Raw genomic sequence first — 20087 nt, 5'->3', positions numbered from 1 at the left:
ATAATGAGATCGCTAACACATTAGCGACACCTGCCATAAGAGAATACCAGATGGTTCAGTATTTTTATTGTAAATATTTATAACTTAATACCACATGTTTATAAAGTCTTCCGCATTAACCCGCTACTCTGATTTATTTACAAAAGTGGTACCAATTATTGATCACACTCTTAGGCCTAAGATGGGGGTGTGACAGGCATCTAATGATAAAAGAGATGATGTTATAACACGATGTTTTATGTTATGATCTATACAAGTTGTAATGTTTTGTAAAGAATGATCGAAGTTTTATTTGTTCCGCGAAAGTTTTAATTAACTCTTATTGTAAGAACTGTGTTTATGAGTAAATCAGACGTTAAAGTGAGGCACCGGGAACGGGGCCTTACAAACCCGAGCATCGAACCGAGTCGGGTAACAAATATAAATTCGAAACTCGAGTTGTTACAAGGTCGGCTAGGGTTTGATGACTATAACTGCAAGTTTAATTGAAGTTTTATGATCGTTTATATGTATTTCAAGATCAAACTAATGTCGGCTAGGTTATTTAGGTAAAACGAATCAATTAGATCGATTAAACATAATTAGTACGTCGGTTTGGCCGCAAATGGTATGTATAACGAGTACAATGATTCAATTTCCATGATTGTGGCGAGAATTGTGGTCCAAGCATGTTAAACGGGTATAAAAACAGGTTATGGGTAAAAGGGTACGGGTCATGGGTATTTGGATCTGAACTATAATATAATAACATATATAGTATTTGCAATTTAGTCCTTGGGGAAAGTAGATGGGAACACCTTTGGATAAAAGTTTAAATTTTGGGTTAAAAATACCAAAATATGTAAGTTGAAAATATATAATATATAATTAATTAAATAGTAATATAATAATAATAATAATTAATCTTCTCGATAAACACAATATTTTTATAGAATAACCCGAACATCGAAACGAAGCGGGTATTTATATAAATTCGAAAACCAGAGTTATTACATTATAAACCCAAGCATTGTCTAGTCCAATTATACGGTGCCACATGGATCAATCATGGTAATGTGACACCATACTTGTACTTTGTTATGTATAATATAATAATTCAATATATAATTATAGTGGTAGGAAAAATGAGTTTCTCAATAAAGACTCAAGTTCAATCACCGTTTATAACACTTTGAAGGGGACATGAGTGACTCAATTAATGAATACTGAGATATTTATGATTTCCGGTTCGATCCTGAGGTCGTCCGGGTTTTACCACCACTGGGCCTTCTGACGGGGGTGAGTTTTCCCCGGAACTGAAGAACTTGGAGGTGGGCTTCGTACAACTAGGTTGGGCCAGATGACGGTAGCATTTTGTAAATGTCAACCTCGTACGAAATACCTATGCCCTCTATGTTTGTTGGTAGTTCAAACAAAAAATAATAATTCAAAGTATTATTATTTAAAACAAAATATGATACCCTCCAAAAATCGGATGGCCCACAATTCATGAGTCCACATACTGAATTCAATCATTCAAATTTTAAATTTAGACGGCTTGAAGTCTTCGGTTGATTCAGATACTGATTCATCCAAAAGTTTTCTGAAACAATAATTAACGTAACCAATGTTTGTAAAGCTTCAGCATTTAGACTCAACATGCATCCCAATTCTCCATCCACTTAAACCCTCAAAACCCAACAATAACAACAATGGCTGCCAAGTTTCAGTTCCTCTTCCACGCCACCAATTCATCAAGAAACACCATAACCCACCTCCAAAACCACCTCAATTCCACAAAAAACAAGCTTTTGTTGAACCAAAACCCAACCCAGATGAGGCTACAAAGGTGCACACCAAGTGTTCGACCAATTTACTGAGTGAGAATGAGGTTAAAAAGTTGCACACCAAGTGTTCGACGAAAGTTCTGAGTGAAAATAAAGTGGTTAAAAAGGTGCACACCAGGTGTTCGACGAAATGGGCGAGGTACGGAGGGTGTATTCCGGCTATATTACGCGCTTTGGAACGAGTTGATAACTTGGACGTTGCGTTTAAACCGTGGGAATTTACTCTAACCAAGAAGGAAAAAACGATAATCTTGAAGGAGCAAAAGGATTGGCAAAGGGCTATGGAGATTTTTAAATGGTTTAAAACGAAAGGATGTTATGAATTGAATGTAATTCATTACAACATAATGATTCGAACCCTCGGTAAATGTAAAAAGTGGAACGAGCTCGAGACGTTAAAGGACGAAATGGAGAAAAGTGGAGTTGAACCGATTAATTCCACGTATGGAACTTTGATTGATGTTTATAGTAAAGGCGGGATTAGAGAGAAAGCAATTTATTGGTTAGATGTAATGAACAATAAAGGAATAACACCCGATGAGGTCACGATGGGGATCGTTGTTCAAATGTACAAAACCGCAGACGAGTTTGAAAAGGCTGAGTCTTACTTTAAGAAATGGTCGGTTCATAAAACCACCCCGACAAAGATTCAACCTTTAAGCACGTATACGTATAACACCTTGATTGATAATTATGGTAAAGCCGGAAGACTAAATGACGCGTATGACACGTTTAACCAGATGCTTAAAGAAGGTATTGTTCCAAACACGGTTACACTCAACACGATGATTCATATGTTTGGTACTCATGGTCGGTTAGATGAAGTTACATCATTAATGAACAAAATGGAACGGTTTCAGTGTGTACCGGATACACGAACGTATAATATACTCATTTCACTTCATGTTAAGCATGACAATATTATTATGGCAAAAGGGTATTTTAAAAAGATGCAAGAAGCGTCTCTTGAGCCAGAACATGTGACTTACCGTACGCTGTTATATGCGTTTTCAATAAGACGTATGGTTCCTGAAGCAGAAGAGCTTCTAACCGAGATGGGTCAAAAAGATCTTGAAATAGATGAATTCACACAATCTTCGGTTACACGAATGTATATCGAATCGAGTTTGCTTGAAAAAGCATGGTTGTGGTTTAATCAGTTTCATGTTAACGGAAAAATGAGCCCCGAGTGCTACTCTGCGAGTATTGACGCGTTTGGAGAACGTGGTCACATTTCGGAAGCCGAAAATGTTTTCAAATGCTGTCAAGAACGAGGAAATTTAACAGTGCGCGAATTTAACGTGATGATCAAAGCGTATGGGGTTAACAAGAAATACGATAATGCGTGTCAGGTATTCGATAATATGAACGAACATGGTGTGGTACCGGATAAATGCAGCTACAATTCAATAATCCAAATGTTAGCAAGTGCTGATCTTCCGGAAAAAGCTACTTTTTATTTAAGGAAAATGCAAGAATCCCGGTTGGTGACCGACTGTATACCATACAGTGTGGTTATTTCAAGTTTAATAAAACATGGTCAGTTAAAAAAGGCGGTCAGTTTGTTTAAAGAAATGATTGAATGCAACATAAACCCGGATGTGGTTGTTTATGGCGTGTTGATTAATGCGTATGCGGATGTTGGAGACGTTAAAGAAGCGTTACATTATGTGAATCAAATGAAAGAAACGGGTTTGTGTTTAAATGGCATCATATGTAATTCTTTGATTAAACTCTACACGAAAGTCGGGTGTTTAAAAGAAGCAGAAGAAGCATATTATATGCTTCAAAAGCTAGACGTAGACAAGGGTGCAGATGTTTATTCTTCCAACTGTATGATTGACCTATACACCGAACGGTCAATGGTCAAACCCGCAGAGGAAATATTTGAAAAGCTGAGAAGAAACCGGACAGCGAACGAGTTTTCATACGCGATGATGTTGTGTATGTACAAGAAAATTGGTAGCTTTGATGAAGCTTTTGAGGTTGTGAAAGAGATGAGGGAGTTAGGCTTTTTGACCGATTTGCTAAGTTATAATAATGTTGTTGAATTGTATGCGTCGGATGGTAGATTTAAAGAGGCGGTGATGATATTCAAGGAGATGGTTGAGTCGGGTGTTCAGCCAAACGAGTCGAGTTTTAAATCGCTTGGAGTTGTTCTTATGAAGCGCGGTGTTGTGAAGAAAGCAGTTAAGAATCTTGAAGTTATGTGGCGAGATGATAATGAGAGTGGTTTGAAGGCATGGTTAGATATTCTTGATTCAGTTGTTGGTATGGTTTATTTTGATATTAATGATTAGTGAATAGTGATGATTTAGTTGTATTCAAAGTTCATAATTTAGGATCTAGGATTGTGTTGTATGTTCATATAAGATTGTTTGTTGTATCATGGAAAGTGTTTGTATCATTATAAGATTGTTGTTTTTAACTAATGTAACATTATATTATTGCACATATTTTATTTATATCAGTTTCATAAAATAAATGTTGTGAAGAGGGTAGATTTGAATGAGAAGTAACAACACAACAAGTGTTCAGATTGAAGCTAAATGTGAATGAGATGTTGAACTAAAAATGTGTCATGAAATGTCCAAGTTTAAGTATGTTATTTGGCCATCTTGTTTACAAGTGAATGTTTGATTTAGTCAAACACCATTCGTGGAACAAACTAGAACATGTTTTGTGGTCGGTGAAATCTCTATTAATCAAATATTCTAGCGTACTCAACTTTGTCATTTTCTTAAAACATGGCCTTCAAATTGGCAACAATATAGTTGAAATTATATAGTAAAGAAAAGTATTTATTGTAACTCCGTTGAAATTTGCTATTTGTCGTAAATTGTAATGATAGTTTATTTTATATGTATAAACATTAAACTTGTTAAACAATGAGTTAATTAAACATAATTATTACCAGAGAGTCTTTTGGCCTAATAGTGTCCAAGTGTGATGTAAGGTGTCAATCTTTTAAGAGGCCTTAAGTTTTAGTCAAAGCCTTTAAAAAAGTGATGAAAACTTATTTATTATACTAAAGATAAATAGACATGGTTTGGTATCACAAGTACGTGAATTAGTCATGTGACGGAATGTGCTTATGCTCCATTAGTTTTTCTTTTTTGTTTTATACTTTTTATGTAACTATTTGCTAATTTATGTTTACAATTTTGACAACGTTAATACCATTACAAATTTAACTGATACAAACCGAATTCGTGTCATTACGTGTTGTAATGTAATTGGTTTTGTTAACAATGTTAATTCTTATAATTTGAAGATTAACTAACAACTTTTAAGCATTGTTTTTGAGACCAGACCGGTTCGATTGGTCCGACCGGAAATCGGCCACTTGACTGATCTGGTTTTATATAGTTCGCTCGGTTATTTAATTACCAACCGGTTCGAAGCGGTTCACCGGTCCAACCGAAGAACTGAATGTTAACCGTGTTTTTTAAACAAAAAGTTGTACGACTGATCCGACCGGTTTAACCGACAGTCCATCCGGTTCGCCGATTATAAAAACATTGGTTTTTAAGCACCACAACAAGTGCTAATGTTGAAGGTCTCCAAATATCGAAAATTTAACATTCAAGTATAAATTGTATGGATAAACAGGGTGATAATTAGAACACGTAGATGCAACCCAATCCATCACTCAAAACTCAAAAAAACCTATGGCTTCCATTGCTGCATGAAACCCCTTCATCCTTCACATATTAATCCCTCGATTCCATTCAATTATTTATACACCCAGTTCACCAAACACCTTCAAACCCTCATCAATGGCTTCCACCATTCTTTCCACCAATTTCTTAGGCTCTAAGCTCTTGCTTTCAACCCACAAACCCAATTCAAGAACAACAACAACCAAGCTCCTTATCCCCAAATCAATCCTCAACCAGAAACCCAGTTCATCCATCCAATCAAACGCCACTTTAGCCGCCGCTATATTATTATCCTCCACAATCGGAACACCAATTCAGGCCTTAGCTGACACAGACTCACAATTACCACCTCCCACTCAAAACCCACTTCAGGCCGAGCTTGTTAAACAAAACCCATCAACCAATTCATCACCTTTTGCACAATCAAACGTTCTCACTGCACCAAAGCCCTCAAGTAATGACCTTCCTGAGGGCAGTCAATGGCGGTACAGCGAGTTCTTGAATGCGGTCAAAAAGGGTAAGGTTGAGAGGGTTAGGTTTAGCAAAGATGGGGGTGTGTTGCAGTTAACCGCCACGGACGGTCGGAGAGCCTCCGTGGTGGTCCCGAATGATCCGGACCTTATCGATATATTGGCGATGAACGGGGTGGATATTTCGGTGTCCGAAGGCGAGGCCACCAACGGGTTGCTTGGGTTTATTGGGAATTTGTTGTTTCCTTTGTTGGCATTTGGTGGTTTGTTTTTCTTGTTTAGACGGTCACAGGGCGGGCCGGGTGGGCCCGGTGGGCTGGGCGGGCCCATGGATTTCGGACGTTCGAAGTCCAAGTTTCAGGAAGTTCCTGAGACTGGAGTGTCGTTTGCTGACGTGGCGGGGGCGGATCAGGCGAAGCTGGAGTTGCAGGAGGTTGTTGATTTTTTGAAGAATCCGGATAAGTATACTGCTTTGGGAGCTAAGATTCCGAAAGGGTGTTTGTTAGTGGGCCCTCCTGGGACGGGAAAGACGCTTTTGGCACGGGCTGTGGCGGGTGAGGCTGGGGTGCCGTTTTTCTCGTGTGCGGCGTCTGAGTTTGTGGAACTGTTTGTGGGTGTGGGTGCGTCTAGGGTTCGGGATTTGTTTGAGAAGGCGAAGTCGAAGGCGCCGTGTATTGTGTTTATTGATGAGATAGATGCGGTTGGGAGGCAGAGAGGGGCGGGTTTAGGAGGTGGGAATGATGAACGGGAGCAAACGATTAATCAGTTGTTGACGGAAATGGATGGGTTTTCGGGGAACTCGGGTGTTATTGTTTTGGCTGCTACTAACAGGCCTGATGTGCTGGATTCGGCGTTGTTGAGACCGGGAAGGTTTGATCGGCAGGTGACTGTTGACAGGCCGGATGTTGCTGGTAGAGTCAAGATTCTTCAGGTTTGACCATCTTTTGTTTGTGTTTCATGAATGTTTGTTGGTGTTGTTGGTTAACTTTTGTTTATTATGTGCTTTTGTTGTGATTGCACGAGCTAGTTGAATTAGTTGAACATGAAAAACGAATCATAGATGAGTTTAGGGCTGTTCAAAATCTCACAGCTTTATTGAAAATACTAGCTCGAAATCGGCGTATTTACTCTGGCTTGGTTTGTAAATGAGCCGAGCTGGCCCAGTCTGTAAATGAGCTGAGTCTGAGCCAAGGTCAGCTTGGCTTGTGGCTTACTCGTTTGCTGGCTCGTTTAAATTAAAGCCCCAAATTTATGTGTGTGTGTGTGTGTAACATAAACCCGTATGACATTTTTGTAACGGAAAACCATCTCTCTTAATATTGAAAGCCTTCGTTTACAAAGTAAATTCCAAATTTTAGTATATATATTACATTATAATCCAAATGATAATATTAATAAATTCTGAATTCTGTAGTTTATTAATTCTGCATTATGTATGTTACAAAATGTTACTTTTAGTTTATATTTATATCAATATGTGTGAAAAATACAAAAATACAATATTTTAAAAACTTTAAAAATAAAACGAGCCAACTCATAGGCTCGAGCTTTTGACAAGCCGAGCTCAAGCTCAACAATTCAGCTCATTAACAACTGGCTCGGCTTGGTTACAAGTTACAACCGTGGATGTGTTAACTAAAAGTTGCATGAATCTGATTACCATTAATGAATTAGCGGGGCTGCAATAACGATAGTAATGTCAAGCTATAATCATTTATGTGCCTATTGTCATGTCATTAGTAATTAAATTGTAATGCCATTGATTTTGGTTCGTAGATTCCGGTTCTTGTTATCTTTGAAGGGTATTATTGTCAATTTATACATGTTAAAACTCAAAGTTTACATCTTTAGGAGATGCAATGTAACTTTGTTTTGTTATATGTGATAGGTGCACTCAAGGGGAAAGGCACTTGCAAAAGATGTGGATTTTGATAAGATTGCTAGGCGGACTCCAGGTTTCACCGGGGCTGATTTGCAGAACCTGATGAATGAAGCCGCCATTCTTGCCGCTAGACGTGAGCTCAAGGAAATAAGCAAAGATGAGATAGCAGATGCTCTTGAGAGAATCATTGCGGGTCCAGAGAAGAAAAACGCGGTCGTCTCTGAAGAGAAAAAGAAGCTTGTTGCATATCATGGTAACCAAACATATATTCTTCTTTTCACTTTTTTACAAAAGGGTGTTCTAGACATTTTACATATAATGGTAACCAAGCACGATTTACCATTTATAGTTTGTGAATTATGTTTGTCAAACGTCATGAGAAATGGCATTGTTTGCTTTGAAAATGTTTCATGATAAAGTTATCCATTCATCGGTTGTCGGTCACTTCAACGATTGATCTTATGATTTTAATGCATGAAAAGGGTAATTTAAAACATTTTTCTAAGAGAACACATGTTATAGGCCATGTAGCCTATTGCATATCATGGTAATATGCAATTTTTCATTTTATGGAAAATTTTGAAGCTATCGCCTGATGTCATCACTGTAACTAATGATGTTATCGTTCTGGTGCACAAGGGTATTTTAGTCATTTTAAAGGAAACATTGTTGTCATTTTGCATATCATAGTAGTTTGCAATTTTTCATTATATCATTTATATGGAAATTTTTGAAGCTGTCTAGCGCCTGATGTTATTGTTGTAACCATTGATCTTATTTTTTTTCAATGAACAAGGGTATTTTAGTCATTTTACTATTACTTAAAACGCATATTGATTTTGCAGAGGCCGGTCATGCACTAGTTGGTGCCTTGATGCCAGAGTATGATCCTGTAGCAAAGATATCCATCATTCCTCGTGGTCAAGCCGGCGGTCTTACCTTTTTTGCCCCTAGTGAAGAAAGACTCGAGTCTGGTTTATACAGCAGAAGTTACCTTGAAAACCAAATGGCAGTCGCTCTTGGTGGAAGGTATAACACTCATTCCAGGGGCAAAATCGTCTTTTTTCATTTAAAAAAAAACAAACTTGAAAACAAAGCAATTAATGCATTTTGCATCACAGGGTTGCCGAGGAGGTTATTTTTGGAAAAGAAAATGTTACAACCGGAGCATCAAACGATTTCATGCAAGTATCGCGTGTGGCAAGGCAAATGGTTGAGAGATTCGGGTTCAGCAAAAAGATCGGCCAGGTGGCAATAGGTGGTGGTGGCGGTAACCCATTCTTGGGACAACAGGTACTGGTTTTATTTTTATTTTGGTAGCTTTACACAGTAGTAATCAAGTTTTTTAATTTTCTCATAAGATCACTTAGTTATTTTTTTTAATTTCGATACAAATGAGACATATGAATCTTTGATTAATATTGTGTGAAGTTTTCGCTTTTTATTTGAACCATTTGAGATAAAACATAAGCAAATAGGTTGGAATTGTAATTATTTTGGTTTTTAATATGGAAATGATTTTGCAGATGTCATCCCAGAAAGATTATTCAATGGCAACCGCAGACATTGTAGATGCGGAAGTGAGGGAACTTGTTGAACGTGCATACGAGAGGGCGACGACTATCATCACAACACATATCGACATATTGCACAAGCTGTCTCAACTTCTTATCGAGAAGGAAACGGTTGACGGTGAAGAGTTCATGAGCCTTTTCATTGATGGCAAAGCTGAACTCTACATTGCCTAGATTCAAACACTTTTTTATGTGTGTAATCTAGTGTTTGCACAAACTTGATTATAGTTATCAAAGTATATAATCACTCTAAATATTTTGAAAATTGTAAAATTAACTCTTTTTTTCATGATAGTTGTAGCATTTCCACTTGTTTTCATGTTATATTATTTTTAATGGTAGTTATATTACAAAAAAAAAAAAAAAAGCAAGCACTAGCAAGTAGCTACAAACTCAAAATACAAATGAACCAACAAACCATTCATTGAATCATTCAAAACTAAAACTACACCGTTGACTCTATCTTGGAGATTAAATTTTTGATCAATTTCACACCTATAAATAACTTAATGTAATGGTAGCTTGAATGTAAAATATCCTGTCAATATGTGCCGTCTAGATACACCAACACATTTTACGGCAAATTGTTTAAATTATTTTATTTGTGACTTGGCAACCTGAAACCACAATGCTATGCAGACGCACTCTCCATCTTCTCCTCTGGCCAACTAGGCTTGAGAGGCTAAAAGAGATGGGGTCCACCACAATTCACCGTTGTTTTACTAAACTAAAACCACAACACCCTTATTAAAGTGTTGGTTAGTTAAAGCCTATACAGCGTGACAGTGACATGACGCCTTAACTAATCAAATCACAAGCAGTCTAAGATGGGAACACCTGTTACCTCATGATCCCCACAAATCAAACTTAATCTTAATTTTAAGTTATAGTTACTTGTTATCTCACATCATTGCAAAATATAAAGGTGTTACAAAATTAGTTCTTTTGTTGGGTCCTGAATCCCTTTAACATTGTATATACCTAATGCTTTTCTCATTATTACAAATTAAATGCTAATAGATATGCTATACTTCATCTTTCGTTAGTATGGTCCTTAATTTTTAACCCTGGTGTCATAAAGTTATGTTTCTACAATTGGGGACATTTAGCGTCTACTAAGTTCAGGCTTTTCCTGACGACACTTGTAGTTTTTAGATACGACTTGCATCGAATGCGAGACATGACAACATTTTGTATTGCTTAAGCAAACTTTACTACATAGCTATATAAGTTATTTACAAAGTTACTTTCATGGTAGCTTTAGAAGTGTCATGTTTTCAATATAAAGTTATAAACAAATATGTTCAAACCAAACCAAAACCCGAACAAAAATTCTCTTCTACTTCCGGTTCGTAACCAATTTTCTATTTTTATAGATTTAACTAAAGAGAGTGGCTTAAGATAAAACTGACTAAACCAAAGAATGGGGTTTTCGGGTCAACCCAATCGAATTGTAGGGAGACTATTCTTAGCTACTCTTAAATTAAATCCACCTACTATCCCGTTGTGACGATTCATTCTTTTGAATAAAAAGGCTTGTAACACCAAGTTGTGTCGATGGGGGCGTTTGGTTGTAACTCATTATTCTCGTCTTCACAAGCCAGGAATCGGGCCGAGAACATTACTCTACACTAGCACACTCCCTGAATTCCACACTATTTATATAACCATAAGTTTGATAAATCAATGTACAAGTTTCCCATCTCACACAATCCAGATTAAAAAAAAACAAAAATTAAAAATAAATAAATAAAAGAAGACAGGTTATTCATTCCCACCACTACTACTTAACCACAATAATAATACTCATGACATGCTTACAACAACATAGGAAAACATACTATTATAATCATTTGGCGCGTTTTTTGTCTTCAAGAGTCGCAGCTTCATTCAACATATCAACTGCGTCTTTCTGCATGTCCAGCTTGGCAAGGGCAACGGCCTGCATGTAAAATGCAGTTGCCCAATCAGGGTACACGCACTGTGCTTGCATCGCGTCACGAAGGGCGGCATCTGGTTGGTCACACATGAGGTGGCAGAGGCTGCGCCTTGCATACACGGTTGGTGATATCATCGTGCCAACATCGATGAACTACATGTTAAAGTCAAAAAGATATTAGTAAACTGGTTGACCATTAAAACCAACTGAACCATGGTTTACTTGTCCCATGATTATCATATCAACATGGTTACATTATACGTTGAGCATAGCTAATCGTGAATAGCGGACGATAGCGACAAGCTACCTATACATTACATAGCGATAGCGATGAAATAGCGAGCGCTATTTTATGTTTAGCAACACACTAGAAAAAAAAGAAAGAAATATTTTATATGCATATTATATCTAAATACACTCTTTTCATGTGTATACTTAACATAAAACCTAAAATTGTGCTACTTTATTGACATAAATATAATTATCGCTTTATGTATTAAAAAACCCTAAATTATTGCTATTTGTCACGCTATTAGGGCCAGTGTTGTAGAAATCGCTAGTCGCTAGTCAGGCGGTGGGGTGGGGATTAGCGATTAATCAAGATTAACCATATTGGACTTTAATGTATAATTTCAGTTTTATATATACACATACATTTTGGCCTGAATCTCATTTGAAACTGATGATTTTGGCTGGAACCTCGCCAGAAAACGCTGACCAAGTCCGATTAATCGTGATTTTGGCCATATTTGACCATTGACCGATTAATTGGCCAACTAGCCCATGATTAATTAGAGGGATGGAGACTAGCGATTAATCGAGGATTAATCGGCACCTAGTCGGACTTTTTGCAACACTGATTAGGGCGCTATACTCGGATAGCGATAGATCATCACCCGGCTACACTATTCGCTATGGTGTTAACTATGAACGCTATTAACAACTATGATGCTGAGAACTACAAGAACCGCATAATGCCCTTAGATCTCTTGCTTTAAGTGTTATACAAAAGATTGTTACATACACCGGCTACCCAATACCTCATTACATCATTAATGCACACCATACAAGCGCTTTATGCGGCTCTCGCAGTGTTCTCAACATAACATCTCCATCCTACTATTATAATAGCAATAATGACATACACTTTCTCAGTAAAATAGCAAGACATTTACTAATTGAACTACAAATTACTAAAAGGTACTACCTTGTTTCTTCAGAAAACCAAATTATTTAAGAAAAAAAGTGGTAATTATGCAATACCCTTCAATTCTTCAAAACATATCACATTTACCGATGGGATAAGTGTTTTGAGTGGGAATATTCATAGTAACTTTTTCTAAGTGTTTTGAGTGGGAATATTTGATATTAGCTTTTAAAAATGATTTATTTGACCCGTTTGACGCATTTACATTTAAAGAGTATGTCATACACCTCATTTACAAGTAATTATCATATATACCCAACAATTATAATATCAGATAAACCCATCTTCATATTTTGACATTAGCACCCTTATCTTACGTTAGGATTTATGTTATGAGGTTAAAATGTAATGAAAAAAGAGATGACTATAATCGTCACTGGATTCAATGAAATGAGTAGAAATGAAACTTTTAAGTGTTCTGAGTGGTTATATCTGATACTAACATTTTAGTTAAAAGATTTATTTGACCCGTAGAGTTTAGACATAGCCTTACATGAATTTTTAACCAAATAACAATATATTTACTATTTTAAAGAACCGCATATTATTAAAAAAAAATGCCAACCTTCTCTTCAAAGACCAAGTTAATTAAAAAAAGATACCATCATATATATTCGCCCAACTAACAATTATTATATCAACCATGCCCAAGTCTACGGTTTTGACAAATAATAGCCTTCTCTTATGTAAGGATTTATGTTATGCGGTTAAAGTGTGAAGAAACAAAGAAAGGAATAATAATCATTGTATTTAATGAAATGGGTAATCATGAAACTTTTAAGTGTTTTTCAGTGGGCATATTTGATATTAATAATTTTAGATAAAAAAATTTAATTGACCATTAAACATGGCCCAAAATAGACCCATTTACATGAACTTTCTAATAAATAACATAGTATTTTATCATTTGAAGAGCTAAAAATTACTATAAACTACTAACATTTTCTTCTAGAAAACCAAAATATATAAAAATAATAATTTCATATATATCCTTCAAAATATATCATATTTACCTAACAAAGATGTATTATATCAAATATATCCACTTTCATATTTTGACATAATACCCTATTACCCTTCTTTTATGTACAATTCTGTATGAGGTTAAAATGTTTATAGAGACAGAGGAAAATAATAGTCATTATGTTCAATAAACTTTTTAAGTGTTTTGAATTCTATTTGATACTATTTATTTTTTAACATAAAAAATTTATTTGGCCCGTTTAAACATAACCCAAATCAACCCATTTACACAAGGGTCATGATTGCCACTCCACTATACATGATCTTAAATCTTTTGAACCAGTGAAATATAAAGCATATGGAATTTATAATATAAGATAATGCAATAATAAGTACCTGAGAATAACAATCAACTGCAGTTCTAAAATCTTTATCACGAAAAGCTAGATCCCCACGCTTCCTCGCCTCCAACATATCCCTCATTTGTTGAGTCCACTCTTGAAACGAAAGCTGAAAAAAAACATCATCATCAATACACAAACATCAGAATCATGAAACAAAAACATGTAATGTTTAAACTAGATAACCTCATTAGTGCCTTCATCATCTTTATAATGTGTCATGACTAATATCTGGTGGATTGCTGTCAGATCCATCCTTGAACATGCGTCGCCCATTGGAGAAAGCGGATGTGGCGGTGTGGATGGTGCTTCTTCGTGTTTTGGGATCCCGAGCATTTGATAAGAGGGGACCTACATATACATATTTTCCTTTGGTTAATTAATGATTTCAACAGTTGTCACAAATGAGATTGTACACTTATAACAGCGGCTTGTTTAACAAGCTAAAATGGGTAGTAGTTTCATATGAGTCAAAACGGGCCAGGCCAATTTGACCCGTTTGACTAGGTAAAATATAACCTACATCGACGGTCAACCAAAATTTAGTTTATTATTGAGCAAAAAATATAAAATAATAATAAATTAAACAAGTACAGCCACAAAACTGGCAGTTTTATATGATCAAAATAGATGGTTTTATATGGGTTAAAATGGGTCGGGTCAGGTAGAGTTGACTAAGCCAATAGCTTCTCAAAGTTATCAGTATTTCATAAACAATATACATTTTAAATATTATTATAACGAAGTACACTATCATAAAAAATAGAATACTGTAAGCAGATATGAATACACTTTGAGTGACCCGTTTGACTTTTGGAGAAATTTCATATACACCCTACATCGGCCCAATTTTAGTTTTATTATTAAGCTAAAAAAATTAAATCAACTGCACAAAAATCAGGATCCAAAGAGGTTGCAATATGGGCGGGTCAGGCGGGCTATTTAACAAGTCAACAAATGGGTCAAATAGGGTTGACCAGTCAAAACTTTTTTGCCCCATCTTTTTAACTGATATATACCTAAAATATTAAACACGAATACGAAACCTATATTAATAAAATTAAGATCTAATTTGGGTTATACTTATGGGTGTAAATGAGACGATCTGCTGGTAAGCTAGTCGAGATCAGCTCGCTGAAAACTCGAATCAAGCCGAGCTTTTACTAAGATTCATATAATAAACGATGTTGAGCCTGCGCTTCATATATTGAGTTCGAGCCAGATCGCGAGGCAAAATTAAGCTTTTATTTATATAATTATATTTAATAAACAAAATATAGATTAATATAGAAAATATGATGTACAAAATTTTGATAAAAAGAATTAAATAATATACACTATAATATATATAAATTTTTGCAACAACAAATATATAAATATAATTATAAATATATATATAAAACTACACTATTAATAAATATAAACGAATTGAGCTAGAGCTAGAAAAACTACTCAAAAACCAAGCTCAAGCTTGAGAAATATAAACAAACCTAGCTCAAGTCCAAGCTCTCTTAAGTTAAACGGACCTAGCTCGAGCCTAAACGAGCTTAGGCTCAGCTCGTCTACACTCTACACCCCTAATTATTTTATTAATAAAAATAATTTAGTAAAACACGAAAATGAAAGTAGAGACTAACATCAGGTTTCTTCTGCAATGGAGCAAGTGTCGCAACCAGTTCTTTAGTATTAGGTCGTTCCCTTGGTTCGTACTGCAAGCAACGCGAAGCAAGATCAAAAACAACGGTTGCTTCTTCGGTTGAAAAGTTTCCCTCTAGATGTGAATCCATCAACAAAAGAATATTTTTGCCACGAATCATTTCAAGCGCCTGCAACAAACATCAAATGTCCAAAATTTTGAAATGTTAAAAGTTAATTAGCGTATTAGGCTTGCTTACGTGACTTGGAGGAATATGTTTTCCACTCAGAAGATCCAAAAGAACTGTCCCGAAGCTAAAACTAACACTTTCGGGAGTAACTCTCCCTATTTAAGAAAAAAGAACATAATTATTAGGTGACAATGCATATAACTATCAAAATTGGGTGAAATTTTAGCTCATTTATGTCAGAATGGTAATTTGGATAATATTTACTTACTAGTTACAAAGAAACATCTAGTACGATTTATACGTCGTCAAAGGTTTTTACAGCCAACTAAATCACTTTATTCAATAAAAAATGGATAATTATTTTGATGATAGTTTTGGAGATTATAAATGATAATATTTATCTTTTAAATGTAGGGGGTGCTAAACGAGCCGTGTTTGCAAGTTGGGGGTTCCAACCCAAAATGAACCCGAAAATCGTGTTAGACATATGAGCCCTAATGTGACACGAATATTTTCAGTTAACACAAAGACGACCCATTTAACCAGATTTTTTTTTCACAAATTAGTACTTTAAAATTACAACTTTATAACAAAAAATACACGTGTACATAAAAGAGTTACATTTTTATTATAAAATCTAATGTGAATTTCAACCAATTTAATTTATAGCATAAAACACATTTAAAAAAGAAAAATGGTTAAACGAGTAAACTCATGAAGTCATGAGCCTAGCAAGTTGACACAAGAACGACCTGTTTAGCTAAAAGGGTTCAGGTACTAAACCCAAACCCATGATTTTCGTGTTAGATTCATGCCATGTCAAAAGTTCACTCCTAGAAAAGGTTATAAAAACTAATATAACTATCACTTTCAGATCAAGGTCAATACAATCTTGAAAAAGTTTCATACTTGTAAACGCAGAAAAAATTGCTACAGAAAAATTAATTATAAAATTCAAATAATGTAAGTTTGAAACAATGTACCGTTTCTTAGATACTCAGGAGGAGTGTATGCAAGATTCGTGCTGTAGCTTTTTCCATCCCGACTGTTTTTCATCAAACCAAAACATGAAAGCCGTGGATCGCCATTCTGTCACATATTCCAATCAAGTTATCAAATTATTTTATCAACTCCCAAGGGTATTCGTTACATTATATTTGAATACAGAACATATTATAAATATACAAATAGGAAATATTACAGCACCTCATCAAAGAGAACTCTATATGCATTCAAATCATGATACAATGGACGTCCTTCGGTACTGCAGTAATCCAATGCTTCAGCAATACATAAAGCAACCCGTAAACGCATTGCCCATTCAATTGTTTGATTCTCCCCTGTGAAATATATCACAAAGGTATCCATTTTATAAAAGATACACAATAATCATGTGTTAATGATTATTTCAAAACTATTACTAGCACAATAATAATAATAATAATGATAATAATAATAATAATAATAATCTACAATCATTAAATAAAACGATTTTATAAGTTGTATAAATTAGAATATGAAGACATACAGTGAAATAGATGTTTGGCTAGAGTATCGTTAGGCATATACTCTGCAACAAGTAGCCTTTCATCCCCGTCACAACAATAACCGATCAAATTTGCCACCCTCTTATGCCTCAGTTTTCCAACTCCCCATGCTTCATCCTTACAGAACAAAATTAATTAACATGAAAAAAGCTATCCACTTTCAAAACCAGATAACAATGCTAAACTTTGCACAAAAAAAGTAATTTACGATGGCCTTTTGCATTTGGATTAACAGTAACACAACTTGTTCAAGATCACAATTTCTCATGTTTGGCTATTTTTACTTAGACTAACAGATCTATGAAGATGAAATAGTAATCTCACAACTTTAATAAAACAAAAATACACGAATCAAACAAATTTTCAAATAAAAGCAAGAAACTTTAAATCAAAGTAATGAATTTGAGTTGCAAGCTCAGGGGACGACTGGATATGTGTTTTGAAAGTGACGCTACAAATCAATATTTAGTATAATACTACAATTTTCACAAAAAAATTGATGTTAACAAAAATAATATTAATTAAGATGGTTTTTTGGGTTATAATAACACAAGTTGTTCGAAATCACTAATAACAGAATTTCAAGTACAAATAAAACAATCACCCAAAATCAAGCATGCTTTTAAATAAAAGATCGAATGAAAATTCTTGCTTTATATAAAATGCAAAAACAATGTCATGAATTTAAGTTGCAAACTAAGAGTGCGAGTGAATATGCATTTTGAAAGTGATTTTCCCAATCATACTTAGTGTTTGAAAATATGACAAAATACCCTTATTTCATACATAAACTCTTTAAATAATCATTATTTAATGACCAATCTACACCATCTAAAGTGATTATTATCGGTTGAAGCAGTAAAAAAATGTCGAAACAGTATCTTTGATAACTTATATCACATACTAATATTCAGAAAACAAATCCAAACACCTCGCTACTGTAAAACCCTAAAACCTTCAAACAATAACAAACTACAACAATCCAAATGCACACATAATCAAATCAAAGAATACCAATTTAGAAAACCTAATCAACCACATAATAGCATTCAAAACAGAGCCACGCAACACTAAGGGATGAGATCAATATCGTACCAAAAAATAGAAAACAATCGATACCAAAAACGAGCAAAAACCATATACCGAATATAGTACTGGTACCATTAAAAAAACCAAAACAGAATAGTACTGGTACCGATACCAAATACATAGAAAAACAAATACTGCGGTACTGATTGTGGGCGGTCAATACAACAATAAACCTAATCAACCACATACTGTACCAAAAAAATACCGATACCGAAAACAAGTAAAACCATATACCAAATATTGTACCGAATTTTTTTGTTCGGTACCATTGAAAATACCAAAACAAAATGGTACCAATCCCGAAAACTGAATACCCGTACCGGTACCAATTATGGTGGGTCGGTACAACAATAAACCCTAAAACATTATCACCCAAATACCCAATTACCCAAAAACCTAATTACCCACAAAATGCCACTCAAAACACACCCACTAAACAGTAAACCCTAACCCCCAAATCCCCAACAAAACCCCAACCCGTACCGCAAACTGTTTGGGATCGGGCCACGCCATTTTCGAGAACTTCTTCACCGCAATCCACCTCCGATTCTGCAGCCTCCCTTTATACACAACATTCGGCGCCTTCTCACCGCTTTCGGACACAATATACTCCGAACTAAAGTTATTGGTCGCCCCTTTTAAGTCCACCAACGAATACTCTGAAAACACCGGCACACCACCGTTATCTCCGGCGAAAGCCGCCGCCTTTCCGTTCGACGGCGGGTTTTCTGATCTGGGTTCTTTAGAAAAACAAGAATTGCAGCAACCCATTTCGCCAATTGAGTTAAAATAGTTGTTTTTTGGTATTTTCAGTCAAGAAGAGACATTTCAAGAAAAGGGTGTTAAAGGGGTTAAATAGAGATGGGTTTTGGAGAATAATAAGAAAGATTAGAGATTTTGTAAAAATAAATGTATGCACTCGTGTGGATAGAGAGAGATCTGAAAGGCGGTAAGAAGATGAAAGTGGAAGTGTGGAACCACTAGAGAGAGAGGGGTTTTGTAATATGGATATTTTGATTAAAGACAAATTTAGGAAGAAAATCTTGAGATTTGGGGGAGAGATTATTATATTATTTGTGATGTTAACATGTTTTTAAGGTTGGATGGTATAAATTATTTGATACTTGGCAAAGGGAATTTGATTAAAAACTATCCTTACTCTAGTTATTGTAAGTTTTAAATAATTATTGTATTTTAAACTTGATTAGAAACTCAGGTATTAAATAGATTAATAAATAAAGGAAATATAAACTCAATTATGTTAAATTGAAATCAATTTTCTTTACTTTTACAAGTTGTACATTTATAATATGAAGGGTGAAATGTGAGATAAGAGAAACGGAAACAATGTGATTGAGTCACGTAAGTATGATGTGTGGCGGTGGATCTAGATATATCCTAACTGATGTAATCTTTTTATAAAAGATGAGGATGAAACCGGATGAGATATCATCTTAAAACATTTATTCAAAGGTTTATTATTGTTCCTTCAATAAATTTAGGGTCGAGTAGAAGAAAAAAAAGCACAATCGCGACCCCACCTTGCCCCTACCATGTGCACATTTTATGCCTAGATTAAGCCCATATCCAAGAGGAACGAAGAGAGAAAGACTTGTCTCAACCGACTAAGAGTGAAGGGTCCCCCAAATAACAATGCATGATGAAGTTTTTATGTTGTGTTTCTTTTTCGTGTGTTATGGG

General features: G+C 35.2%; 2 protein-coding genes and 1 pseudogene across 2 annotated transcripts; 2 read left to right on the top strand and 1 right to left on the bottom strand.

The window, feature by feature from the left end:
* The first annotated feature begins 1516 nt into the window (after positions 1 to 1516).
* LOC143597563 (pentatricopeptide repeat-containing protein At3g23020 pseudogene) lies at positions 1517 to 4251 on the top strand (annotated as a pseudogene).
* Positions 4252 to 5593: 1342 nt separating this feature from the next.
* Positions 5594 to 9723, top strand: LOC143597555 (ATP-dependent zinc metalloprotease FTSH, chloroplastic-like). Its single transcript, XM_077076037.1, has 5 exons — positions 5594 to 6889; positions 7847 to 8093; positions 8686 to 8869; positions 8962 to 9133; positions 9367 to 9723. The coding sequence occupies exons 1-5, from the start codon at positions 5606 to 5608 to the stop codon at positions 9586 to 9588; spliced, it is 2109 nt and encodes a 702-aa protein (XP_076932152.1). The 5' UTR covers positions 5594 to 5605; the 3' UTR covers positions 9589 to 9723.
* A 1417-nt stretch (positions 9724 to 11140) lies between these two features.
* LOC143597546 (serine/threonine-protein kinase BSK1-like) lies at positions 11141 to 19350 on the bottom strand. The gene is made up of 9 exons (XM_077076029.1): positions 18870 to 19350; positions 17279 to 17414; positions 16957 to 17090; positions 16734 to 16839; positions 15820 to 15905; positions 15562 to 15750; positions 14111 to 14275; positions 13920 to 14033; positions 11141 to 11506 (listed from the first exon to the last, which is right to left on the bottom strand). Exons 1-9 carry the CDS (start codon positions 19155 to 19157, stop codon positions 11264 to 11266), a joined length of 1461 nt encoding a protein of 486 aa, XP_076932144.1. The 5' UTR covers positions 19158 to 19350; the 3' UTR covers positions 11141 to 11263.
* Between the last annotated feature and the right edge of the window lie 737 nt (positions 19351 to 20087).

The sequence above is a fragment of the Bidens hawaiensis genome, unplaced genomic scaffold (genome assembly GCF_021521415.1).
Source record: "Bidens hawaiensis isolate Kalapana, Puna unplaced genomic scaffold, B.hawaiensis_p1.1 tig00001792_1, whole genome shotgun sequence".
Taxonomy (NCBI): Eukaryota; Viridiplantae; Streptophyta; class Magnoliopsida; order Asterales; family Asteraceae; genus Bidens; species Bidens hawaiensis.
This window is presented reverse-complemented; position numbering and strand designations above follow the sequence as displayed.

Coding starts and splice junctions, on each gene's coding strand:
- LOC143597555 (XM_077076037.1), top strand. CDS start 5,606: ATGGCTTCCACCATTCTTTCCACCAATTTCTTAGGCTCTAAGCTCTTG. Junction 8,094..8,685: donor GAAGCTTGTTGCATATCATG/GTAACCAAACAT, acceptor TTGATTTTGCAG/AGGCCGGTCATGCACTAGTT. Junction 8,870..8,961: donor GCAGTCGCTCTTGGTGGAAG/GTATAACACTCA, acceptor TTTGCATCACAG/GGTTGCCGAGGAGGTTATTT.
- LOC143597546 (XM_077076029.1), bottom strand. CDS start 19,157: ATGGGTTGCTGCAATTCTTGTTTTTCTAAAGAACCCAGATCAGAAAAC. Junction 17,091..17,278: donor AGCCAAACATCTATTTCACT/GTATGTCTTCAT, acceptor TATATTTCACAG/GGGAGAATCAAACAATTGAA. Junction 14,276..15,561: donor CATTGCAGAAGAAACCTGAT/GTTAGTCTCTAC, acceptor ATGTATATGTAG/GTCCCCTCTTATCAAATGCT.